Source organism: Nanorana parkeri, unplaced genomic scaffold, assembly GCF_000935625.1.
Source record: "Nanorana parkeri isolate BGI_ZX_2015 unplaced genomic scaffold, ASM93562v1 scaffold2431, whole genome shotgun sequence".
NCBI lineage: Eukaryota > Metazoa > Chordata > Amphibia > Anura > Dicroglossidae > Nanorana > Nanorana parkeri.
In genome coordinates this window covers 128,698-141,311 of record NW_017308699.1, presented here as the reverse complement: position 1 = coordinate 141,311, position 12,614 = coordinate 128,698, and the positions used below count along the sequence as shown (strand labels likewise).

At 41.1% G+C, this 12,614-nt stretch overlaps 1 protein-coding gene across 2 annotated transcripts in view; it reads left to right on the top strand.

The window, feature by feature from the left end:
- Positions 1 to 12,614, top strand: part of KATNBL1 (katanin regulatory subunit B1 like 1) — a 32,452-nt gene that overhangs the window by 4,025 nt on the left and 15,813 nt on the right. For both annotated transcript variants that reach the window (XM_018573571.1, XM_018573570.1), the window contains exons 2-4: positions 6,325 to 6,446; positions 7,961 to 7,995; positions 11,978 to 12,215. In XM_018573571.1, the coding sequence (XP_018429073.1) occupies positions 6,339 to 6,446; positions 7,961 to 7,995; positions 11,978 to 12,215 (381 nt within the window). In that variant the 5' untranslated portion in view covers positions 6,325 to 6,338. The remainder of the gene's footprint in view (positions 1 to 6,324; positions 6,447 to 7,960; positions 7,996 to 11,977; positions 12,216 to 12,614) is intronic.

Sequence of the window (12,614 nt, the reverse complement as noted above, 5' to 3'; positions counted from 1 at the left end):
TTTTTTTTTTTTTTTTTGGTGTCTTATTATTTAAATCCAACATCATACTTTTCGTCTAGCCATGTAAATCCACTTCAGTCAAGATGAGTAATACATGATGATGATGTTGATCTGACACCTCATTGACCCATTGCTTCTGACGACTTTCTCCCACTGCTGCTTTTCCCACAAATGACAGATTCCCAGAGCTGCTGGAATGTAAATGGCTCCATGGCACCTCGATGAGGTTTTTTTTTTTTTTTTTTGGTGTCTTATTATTTAAATCCAACATCATACTTTTCGTCTAGCCATGTAAATCCACTTCAGTCAAGATGAGTAATACATGATGATGATGTTGATCTGACACCTCATTGACCCATTGCTTCTGACGACTTTCTCCCACTGCTGCTTTTCCCACAAATGACAGATTCCCAGAGCTGCTGGAATGTAAATGGCTCCATGGAACCTCGATGAGGTTGTTGACCATATTTGGTCAATGATGTCACCCAGGTTCCCCTGGAACCTGTCATTTGCAATGAGAGTAGGGGTGGGGCAGCGTAATCATGGCGGGGGTCTACATTGTCGGGAGTTACTCACCGTGATTGATATGAATCTGCATCGCTGGACAATGTAATTGATGTTGAATTTACAATGGCGCGGAGGAGGCTGGGGTTACTGGATATGGTCACAACCACCCAGGATGTCTGGCCTGTTTATTTACAAGAAAGTCCAGAGGGGATCTGTCATTTAGAGGCGACAGTGCTACTGCACCCAAATGATGCATTACTTGGTTTGTTGACAAACTCAAGAAGGCAGTGATCTGCAACTTCACATGCAAATTTAAAGCATCCTCAAACAATGTTATTAAGGGATTTTTTTTAATGTTGCTCTTTAAAAGACTCCCTCTCCGTTGAAGAGTATTTAAAACAAAATTATTTAGCATTGTGGTCCATGGAACAACTCTTTCGGTTTATTCTGTTGATGTCGGCTTAACATGTAGGTGTTCGCACGTTAGCCTGCAGTCCAGAACAGGAGCGAGCATGCAACAACGCTGCTCCTACATGGATGTACAGTAAGTGAACAGGAAGGATATGAAGTGTGCTACTGATAGGAATACCAGGTAAAAAGAAGCTGAAAAGTATTATTAAAACTAATGCAGCCAGCAGTTAGTCCTTGCTCACGCTTTTGTGTTGCGTGAACTCGCGCCAAAGGCAGGCGTTGACAAGATGCGTTAGAGGTACAATGCTCTTGAGGTAATATTGCTTGTGAATGGCACCCCAACCGTGTCTGGGAAAACGCATGTTTTTTTTCCTGTGTTAAACGCGCATGAACTAGGGCTGCAACAACTAATTGACATAATCGATTATTGAAAAAGTTGTCAACTTTTTCAATAATCGATTAATCGGCTTCCGATGGGTTGGCCCTGTTCACGGCTCCACACACGCTGCACGCCACACCTCCTCCCCACCTCACGCTCGCCGCTGCCAGGCCGCCCGCATCCACACGCCGCACCTCCTCCCGCCTCACGCTCAGTGCTCGCCCAAATCCACGATCGGCACAGGTGCGCGGGGAGAAGTAAGGAGGAGCAGGCATGAGGGAATGACAGCCGCCGCCAATAGGCCCGATCTCCGAAACAAGTTGCTGGAAGACTGCTCAGGTAAGCCGGCACTTTCCCCCACACATGGTGCTCTATAATGTATTGCTGGGATATGTATTCCTCTATACCTGATGGTACATTGTGATGTATATTAGATCAGCTATAGAGGAATACAAATCCCAGCAATACATTGTACACTGTATGTATAATGTATTGCTGGGATTTGTTGTATTCCTATGTAGCTGGTGGTATTCTGCATTGCGGTGTATGGAGGACTACAAATCAAGGAATAATATATTATACAGCGCAATGCGGAATACCACCAGCTATAGACGAGTACAACAAATCCCAGCAATAATACATTATACAGCGCAATGCAGAATACCACTAGCTATAGAGGACTACAACACCCAGCAATAGTACTTTATACAGCACAATGCAGAATACTACCAGCTATGTACTATTGCTGGGATTTGTTGTACTCCTCTATAGCTGGTGGTATTCTGCATTGTGCTGTATAATGTACTATTGCTGGGTTTTGTAGTCCTCTATAGGCGGTGCCATTCTACATTAATTGCTGTATAATTTTACACTTTTTCATTTCACTATATTGCACACCACACTTTTTTTTCCCTTTTCTTTACTTCCACCGCTCCAAGCTTCCTCCTGTGATGGACTACAATCTCAATACAAACTAGTAGTCCATCACTGGAGCCATTTTTTAAAATGTATTTAATTTATTTAATCGAACTTAATAATCGTCCAACTAATCGATTTTGAAAATAATCGTTAGCTGCAGCTCTAGCATGAACGTGTGGTGGGAAAATGCAGTACTACTTTGCTGCGTTTGTACCATGTGGCAGTCCATTGAAATCAATGGGCCATTGCTCTGCAAAAACGCACATGATCGCAATGTGTATTTATAGAATGCCAAGGTGTGAACGGGGCATTAGGACTACAAAGCTACAATATATGACGTTTTTTTATTTTGGGTTTAGATGCACTGGAACGCTCCCAGAAGTGCTTACAGGAGTTACCTTTTGCATTTATCTTGTCCACCCCAGGCTGTCAGTAAAAACCTTTATGGCTGGCTGATCCTGTGTAGTCCATCCACACAGATTTTGATGGGGCCATCTCTTGTTGCTGGGGATGCACAGGAGACCGCCCTACAGAAGTTTATGGGGATTGACTGCACAGGTGTTGTCAGCACAATGCATTATTGTTTTAGGAGGCATTATATACTGTTCACGTTTAGTGGTTCACCACAGGCTGCACTGTGGAATCCCAGGGTGCTGCTCCAGCTTGTGGCACTCCGGCGAATCAGTCAGAAAAGAAAATTTAATTGCTGGACTCTTTGCTGCAGCCGTCTTTCTTGTTTCATTAAATGACAGTCAGCTTCTATTCACACTCGAAGAGCTACAACGCTCAGTATGAAAAATTCCACCTGAGCATTGTCACTTGTAGTTCAAAAAAGTATGAGTTTTTTTCGGGCAAAACTGCACATAATGCATGTTTTTCTCTGCAGTTCATGTCTAACCGCAATCTCCTCCTCGTATCTAGATCCAGTGACTAAAACAAAAACGCGCACGCATGAAAATGCCCTAAAAACACACCACAAAAGCTTCAAAGTTGCCTGAATACACTAACACTCAAGTGTAAATGGGGGGCTAGGGGTCATTGCTGATATTTTGAGCTTCTGGTTGTAGGTTATTTTTGGGGAGGGCAGAAGTTATAAGTGCACTTGTATAAATGTTGGTGCTACTGCTTAAAGTGACTGTTATGAGAAAAGTATAAGAGCTGCCATTACAGACCTTCATCCGGAAAATTCTATATGTCTAGCTTTGTCTGACCTCCGTGTATTGGAATCACAGTCCTGGAACGAGCATGTTGTAAATAAGTGTTAGAACTACTTAACTCTTATATTTGTTCCAGGTCAGTGACTCGGACAGCATTGAAGTCAAAACATCAGAATGACAGCCAGGGAACTAGCATTCTTAGGAGAGTTTAGTAATGGCAGACACTGGCGCAGTGTCCAGCGAGGAGGAGAGAAAAGTTCAGGCAGCTGAGCAGTGTGGGGGAGGAGAGCGCTGTGAGCCGCCATGTCACAGGAGGTTGAGCTCTCCTCCTGCGGTGTGGGTGTGGAGACAGCTGTCGCAGGAGGCTGAGCTGGCGGTGCAAGGGAGGTGTCAGCTGTCAAAATAGACAGAGCTCTCCTCCCTGCACTGCCCGCTCAGCATCCTGTGACGGCGTGTCAGGATGGAGAGCAGATACAGGCAGTAAATTCTTGTAAATAATTTGAGGACATAGTATGTTTATTGTGTTCCCAATTATGAATAAACAGGAAGTGCTCTACATCACTTGGTGTTCATTTGTGATTGTGGACATAGTAAACCGACTATCTCCAAAAGTTATCAATGAACAGGAACACTCAGTATAGAGGATTCCTGTTCATAATAGGGGCTGCAGAAAAAGAGATTGAGGTCTCTGTGTCCTCCAATCTCTTTTTCTATTTTAAAAGGGACATATTAGGGATCTGTTTAGACCTCTGATATTTCCCAGAGCCCCCGACAGTAAAGTTAAAAAATATTTATTAAAATATATTTTTTTTAAAAGTTTAAATCTGACAGGTGCCGGGGGCACATGCCAAAATACAATGTAAACAGCGGGATTCCTCGATCGACACACTTGTGTTGATGGAGAAATCGGGTCTATTTTTTTTTTTTCGGTTAGCACGCGGGTTGAACGAACAAAGAGTGATAGGTGTATGGCCAGCCTTAGTTTACGATTCTTACTTACCTTCTGACGGCAGTGGTCTCCAGCTTCGTGTTCATCCTGGCTCATTAAAACTTTGATGTCTATGTAATGTTAGTGTGTGAGCTTTGGAAGGTTTTAATATAATTTATACGGGTCCATTTAGAATAAGAAGGCAAGCTTAGGGATAACATTTTTAATAATCTTATCTGCTAAATATGTGGCATGTATAAATACCAAAATAGTTTATTCGCTCAAAGCTCTCCACACTTGCAAGAAGTTCTGGTAAATGTACCTACCCAAAAGAAACATTACCATTTAGACAAAATAATTATTTCATGATTTAAAAAACCCCAAACATTTCTAAAAAAAAATCCTGGATTCTTAACATCTCCCAAGGGTGCAGGCTGGAATTTGTGAACATCCGTACATTATAAAATTACGCCCCTCGTCGGTATTCTTGGGTTGTTTTAGGAGCATGAAGAGAATTGCTTTTTTAATGTATCTACTTTTCTGGTTTGCAAACCAAATAATTCCTGTTGTATGATCATAAATTTAAGGTGCTGAAGAAATATCTGATATTTTGGCAATATTTGCCTAAAACTAATGTTCATAGATATTTGCAAGGCAAAGGGCCATGTAAATTGTTTCTAAATGGACCCCTTAATTTGACAAAGCTTTTTCAAAATAATATGGATTATCTAAAGGGGCAGAACAGCAAAAGCTACCCTTGGCTGGAGCCACCCCATGAGCCCCCATTCACACTTGAGTGTTTTTTTTTCTCCATGCAGTTTGTAAGGCATTTTTAGGCTTGAATGGTTTTGCTTTTGCCAATGGTAAGCTAATTAATAGGAAGAGGAGATGGGTGTTAGGTGCAAAAAACAGCTTTCGTATGTTTTTCAGGTCTTCCCATTTAAATATGTGGGACCAAAATACAAATCCAAAATGAAGCTCATATACTTGTTTGAACTTTAAGCAACAGGCAACACAATGCTCAGGTGTGAACTGGCACCACTAAAAATAGGTTTTCTCTTCAGATAACAGAAGCAACCAATCACCTTCTAGTTTTCATTTACAAAACTTAACTGAATAAGCTGAAAATAGAAGCTGATTGGTTACCATGCACTTGGCAAGCAGAGCTAAATGTACAGTGGGGAGCCACTGCACGTTTTATACAAGTGATCTGAACAGATCGCTTGTATCAAATGAGCAGCGATCTTGTCCGCCTCCCCACTGCACAGAAGATCGGTTCTGTGTTGGAGGGCACGTTCCATAAAGATAACCCGTCACCTCCAAACTATCACATAGGGGCTTGTAAGCCCCCATGTGATAGGAATACAATTGGATGGAAAAAGTTTTTTTTTTAAAATTCCACACCCCTGGTCTTCCAACAGTGTCTTTCTCTAGGGTTCCTAATAATAAATGGTAATGCTTAAACAGCTTTCCAGATTTTGAAGAATCTAGCTTGCATGGCAGGTTAAAGTATAATTTTTTTTTTTTTTTTGCATATATCTACTTCTAGCAAGGTGTGTCTGATGGATGGATAGAGATCTATATATAATATATACATACAAAAGGGTTCTTACTTCTGTCTCCGCCGCTCCCGTCAGAAGATCTGAAGATTCTCGAACGGGACGGGCGCATGCGCAGTACAGATCTTCGACTGGTAGAAGAGGAGAGACTCGCTGTAAGTCAATGCACGTGGGACAGGAAGAGACAGGAGTCTGCGGTGGATCAGAGATCGGCACTTGCTGGATACAAGTGGAAGGAGGAAGATGATCATATCAAGAGGCATCAGAGGGAGCGGTTTAAAAATATTTGTGACTTTAATGTCACTTCAAGCTTCTGTCAATATGTTGTTCTTTTTGCAGGATGCAAAATTATACACAAAATTATACACCATGTATTTGCCACTGATAAATGACCTGTTAGGCTAAAATACCTAATACTTTGCATTAAACGACTGGTATTGTTTGCATATTTTTGTTTTATTACAGATTCTCCGGACATTATGGCACCGGGGGCCTGCCATGTTGAGAAGTGGGACCTACATCACAGTAGAATCGATGATTACCCAAAAAAGAGGGTCTCTCCTTCACCCAAGCAGAACATGAAGGAGGTATGAGTTCTCTTATGTAGAGAATAATCAAATAATGTTTTATTTTTTTGTTCCCACCATACTCACCTCTGTGACTTAGACTGCATTCACACATGCACGTTCCTTGAACAAAAACGCCCTTTCACAGAAATGCGGCAAAATGTGCTTGCATTGGCATTCATTTCAAATGGCACCCCAAATGTACCCAGGATAAAGTTTGTTTTTGTTCTGCTTTTGCACACATTAAAAATGGGCCTGTCTCGACTATGGCCGCGCAAGGACACAGGTGTTGAGGATCACTCTTGCCTCCTACAAACCCCATGATGAGGCGCAGAAAGACGTTGGGACTCTTCTCAACCCCTGTGCAGCCACTCATGGACGCGTTTCTGGCCAGGATGGGACTAGATTTTATAACGGGCAGAGATTATTTTGTGGGCCTCACAAGGACTGGACATGGAGGGGTTGCCGGAGCTGCGTGCACTTCTGCAAGCTCTCCCCACAAAGACGGACATACAGGCCATGATCAGCCATCTTGGGGAATCCCTGTGGGGAGAACTGGACAAGCTGAAGTCGAGAATTTCCTTGTCCGATCAGCGGAAAGACTCCTTGGAGGACACCGGCGGGGGGATTAGAGAAATGTGTTGCTCAGCTGGAACGCTCCATACAGGATCAGATGTCCCACCTGCTTCAGTTACAGTTGCGGCTGGAGGATGCCGAGAACCGCAACAGGTGCAATACCTTGCGCCTGTGGGGAATACCTGAGGCTACCACGGGCTTGGATCTGAGGTCTGGTCATATTAAAGATCATGTCCACAGGGTGCTGGGCCATTTGCAACCCCTCCACTTCGACTCCAAGGGACGTACGTTGCAGAGTCCATTTTTTTACAGTGAAGGACATTTTCCTCCAAGCCTGGTGGAAAGGCAGCATAGACAGAGCGCAGATTCATATCTTGCCTGATATTTGGCGTCAAACTCTATAGGAAACGTTTATTAAAACACACACAGACGCGGAAGCAAACCATGCAGAATACATGTCGCAAAATGTGCATCTTTTTTGCTGCATTTGTCTCTCATTCAGTACCCCATTGAACTCAATGGGGATGCCCAGAAAATGCAGCACACAAACCAAAAAACAAAAATGTAATAAACTGCAAACTCATTTTTTAAATTGTATCAATGGAAAGAGCTGTGGTTGTCACCCTAGGCTAGACCTTCAGATATTGGTTGTCTCCATTGTATAAATTAGTAGTTTAGATAAGGATGTTTTTGCTGTCTTTTTAGCTTACAGGAAGTGACGACACAGCATTTTTGACTAGATCAGCTGTTATTTTATGTGCTTGTTGAAAATGTTCTAAGCCTGAAAAAAGACTAATGCAGCCCACACATCTAAGGACTAGTTAACTGTGATCTATAAAATGTTTCTTTTGGGGTTTAGATATGCCCTAACAATTTTAAATTATGTTTAACTAAACCTATAAGGCTTTTTTTTCTTTAATTGCAAGCTACATTAAATACTGTTAATTTAACTTTTACAGGACAATCTTTCACAAGGAGAGTCTTTAGGAAACGGGTGAGTCTAAAATGCTAACTGCTTTTGTATTTTATTAGAAAGGAAATTTAAAATTCAGTGTGTGTGTTCGGCAAATTTACCATTAAAAAAAAAAAAGGTAAATCCAACCAGAAATACTTAACCACCATTTGTTCTGTCCTTGACGTGGGTCAGTTCTTGATGTCTATGACCATTTGTGAAATGAACTGACCTACCAGTCCATTGTAGGAGTTGTGCTTATCTTCCGATGGATGCAAAGTATTTTGTTAAAAACTTAAAGTAGATCTTAATATTCTTTGTCTAATTTGTCTGACTTTGTCTAATTTAAACCAAGTATATAATGAAATACATAATTGGGGGTTACGTTCTGTGAAAATCACATGGTAGGTGAACTGTGGAAGTATGGCGGCTGGTATTGCTGATTTGTGCTTTATTACTTTGATTTTGGGATAGAACTAGGAATAGTAAATTTGGTATAGAAATACATATTTAATTTTCGTTTTTGACCAATGATACTCTTTAACTCTTCCTCCTCTGCAGTTTAGCAGATTAAGCTACTTCTCTTTAATCATACAGTTCAGGTTGATGTGGCAATCAGAACACATGGGCCACATGAAAGTGGGCCACATGGACCCTATTAAATTTTGAAACACTAACACCTATTAAAGATGTAAATAGATTTTTATTTTGGAAACAATGAGCTTCATTGTTTGGATATACATTTTATAGCAACTGAAAATTTGTTTAAATTTGTATATGGAAGAATGTGTATCCATTGCATGCTGCTTACTGATGTGAACTTGACAACCTTTAATATCTTCATGTTTTCTAGTATACTTCTGTAGCTGCAAAAACAATAAAAATAGAAAAATACTATTTTTCCCAGTTTAGTTTTATCTGCATTTATGCTAAGTTATTGTACAATAAGTAAAAAGTTATTTGCAGTTTCTGGTGTAGTAGATGGGACTAAATTTGAGGATAACGGGAATCTTTAGTCTGCTTTGTCCTATTAACGCTTTAAATGCATTGCAGTTGGTAGCTGGCTTTTATTACTCGTAATGTAGCACAAAATGACAATTTTCCCTTAGAGAGTTGCTTATTTTTTACTAAGAAATCTCCTGATATGTGAGCAGGATGGAGGAGCCAAGAATGCAAACGGCATAGAAATACAAACTCGGTATATGTGTTACAACCAGCCACTATACAGACTGCCTTGTTTTATGGCATAATTACACGGAGGTGAGAGAAAGGTGCTAGACCCAGTTTTCTATGTGGTTGATGCAAGTAGCTGCGTTTCTACCCAGTGGCCTGCAGCTAGCCACAAAAATGGAGTTCTCCCTGGTCAAGGGTCACCCAGTTTGTGAAATCTGTAGCCAGGCACTAGGGAGTGCCAAAGCACACTTTGAGTCCAGAACAGTATTTTATTGATTCCACAACTATCAGGCAGATGACATGATAACCAAGCATTTCAGGTGCTCAACCATCCCTCTTTATCAGGACTTAAGCAATTTCTTGCACACACTTAAAAGAACTTGTAACGTAGCCTGGGCTTGTGTATCAAAGCCAAAAACTGGTGGCCAGTGGGTATCCTCAATAGACCGAAACAGTCTCTCTGACTGCAAAGCTATCTTCTGTTTGGTTCCTCAGCACATGGCTAGTTTAGTCATGTTACACTGCCATTGCTATTCTGATGCCCATCCATCCAGCATGTTGCAAGCATCATTATTTTGATCGCAATAACCAATAGCAGCCCCTAGAGAGCAGTGACTGTCACTCACGGCTTCTTGCAGGGATTCCCCCCTCCCCTGTCCGATCCTCCAGCGCTGGCTGGCGAAACGGACTGGGGAGGGGGCGGGCACAGCTGGGTGGATCCAGACAGTATAGTTTGTTCTCCCGTGACCCTTTGGAGAACTATGGGGAAAAGCCCTGACCCCATAGTTCTCCTTTAAAGCCCCTCGCCAACCTGCTGCCCACTACATATATCTTCTACTCTCTTTTAACTACTCTCTCTATTAAAAAAAAAAAAAAAACCCTTTCACTCACCTAAATCCACGGTCACATGACACGCAAGTCATGTCTGTCCCAGAAGGCGGGGCCCTTCATTGGGTGTCCGTCATTGCCTGTGCAATGTGGACATTTCACTTCACTTCAGGTGACCAGTTGCAGAGCCCTTTCAGGATCCAGAAGAGGAATCGCAGTGGTATGACCTCACAAGGAGACAGTTGGGGGGCCAGCAGACACAGGCATATTCAACGCTGGATTACTAGTCCCTGCATTTAATATTGCATCAGCAGCGGACGGTGGCTTTAGGTGAGTAAATCTTTGCTCGTGGAACAGTGTATTTTTTAAAAAAACATGGTCGGGTGGGATGTAGGTTTCATGTTTTGCCAGAGATGGGCTATAACATTGTGTCAGTTCCATTGCTATACATCAGCACTGCCATGTCCCGTTGTATACACAGAGTGAGAACATTACAAAAAAAAAAAAATAGCCATTCATGATAGTGATAAAATAATTTGAGATAAAATACTGATTTGTGAGAAGTAAAGGATTTTAGTACTTAACTTTTAATGCTGATATAAGGTGATAGGAGGATATATATAGATCTATCTATATAGATAGATCTATCTATATCTATAGATATACATTAGTGTTTGTATTTTTGTTGTTGTGAGACGAAAATAATGATGCAATGAAATATTGTTTTATAACCACTAAAGCCGCTCAGTGAATTTACCTTTTTTATATGACTTTTTTTTGTAGGAATGTAGCTGCCATGTTAGCCAACTTTGTTTCCAGTATTTTGGCCTTGGTAATTAGTGTTTGTTTTGCCAGGTTTTAGTTTCACTTTGCTGTTTGAATTGCACTTTCTGTTGTGGTTTACTGAGTACATTGTGATCTGGTGTATTTATCTGTCAGGGACAAAATAGGTTGAATTGCATGTAATACGCATGATAAATGCGTTTCTGATGTGTGTTGTCTATAGAAAAACATATTCCTATACTTGCCCCAAATGACTCTCTAGGCTCCTTTTGTGACTGTAATGGATTGTTGGAAGAAGAGGATGTGGGCAGTGGCACATTACCAGTGGATTTGGGAAATGTTGCCTATTTCAGCTAAATTTCCAGACTGCATATTGGAATTTGCTGAAATTGACAATAGGAAATAAATTGCTAAACCGTAATCAAAGTTCAAAAATTCAGCACTCCGCAGGATCTCTTCCTGGGAAATCTTTATGCACTGAGCACAAAACGCACTGTCCTTAAATTCCCCTTCTCGATCCTCAGCCACTACCTTAGAGTTTAAGGATTGAGGAGGGGAATTTATGGACAGTCTGTGTGTTTTTTGCTTCATGAGTAAAGATTTTGATTTCCAGTTAAGAGATCCTTGTGTCGTGCGGCATTTTTTATCTTTGATTGTTTGAAGCGGAGGTGTGCTTGCTACCTGCACCTAGGACACAGATGAGGTGAGCAGCTGGATTTAGAATGGAAGTGGTGTTTTTTTTTTGCTCTGGATTATATCCTGCATAGATTAGTAGATATGAATGACTTAGGTGCCTTTTTATGTGCTTTCCTCACTGCTTTCCAGTGCTACAAGCCCTGCTAGTGCAAATATATAAACCAACCATATATTATCATTTCTTGCCTTCCCATGTGACCGCACTACGTCCTGCTGGTTAACCACTCAGGCTATGAGCACTGCATTGTGGGATCTTGCTCATGCTCCCTATACCCAGAAGTACCAGTATTTTCTCCAAGGTTGCTAAGTGGTTCAGGGAAGGTAATTTTTTTTTTTTTTTTTTTTTTTTTTATTATTAGTTATTGATTTTTCTCCCTATGCAGATTTTTCTATAAATTTGGAACTGTAACTTCTTGTCCAAGTCCAGTGGAGGAAGTTGAAATGTAGACGGTAGTTGCCATAAATGTATATTTTTAAGACCCATAGCATTTGTTTCCAATAACCAGGTCTATTAAATCAGCTTGGGTCTTTGTTTTACCAACAGCAATCAGCAGCTTTATAAAGTGGTGGTTTTCAAGAGGAAAGCTCAGAGCCCCGCCTTTAGAAGAAAACAGCATCTGAGAGGCTGGGACTGTGACATGGCAAATAAGGAAAATGAGTTGGCGGGAGGCAACCTGCAGGATAAGCTCCAAAACGACAGACACACCTTTGTATTGAACTCCAGTGACTCAGGCTCTACTCAGGCTGAGGGAGCTTCAAAGTACAGCAGCTTCTTTACAGAGGTATTCCTTTCTATTCAGCATATGTCAAACTGTTTTATGTATTGATTTTATTTTAATCAAGTGTGTCTTTGTACCAAAGCTAATTGGCGTGCTTACAAAGCAGCCCTGTCATCCAGCAAAATTCACTGAAGCCTAACCATGTGTTCTTTTCGTTATCGTACATTATTTCCCAATTTTTTGATACACTTTTTTTTTTTTTTTTTTTTCCCCCCTGTCAATTTACAAAAATTATTGCCCATTTCTGTGAAATTTTACAGTATGCGTGTTATGAATTTTTAGAGATGCAACCAAGTAATCAATAATGAAAATAGTTGTCAAATATTCTCATTATCGATTAGTTGGTTGGATCCCCTAGCTCTCTCCTCCATGTTGGGATGAGGGCACAGCAAGCAGTGGGAG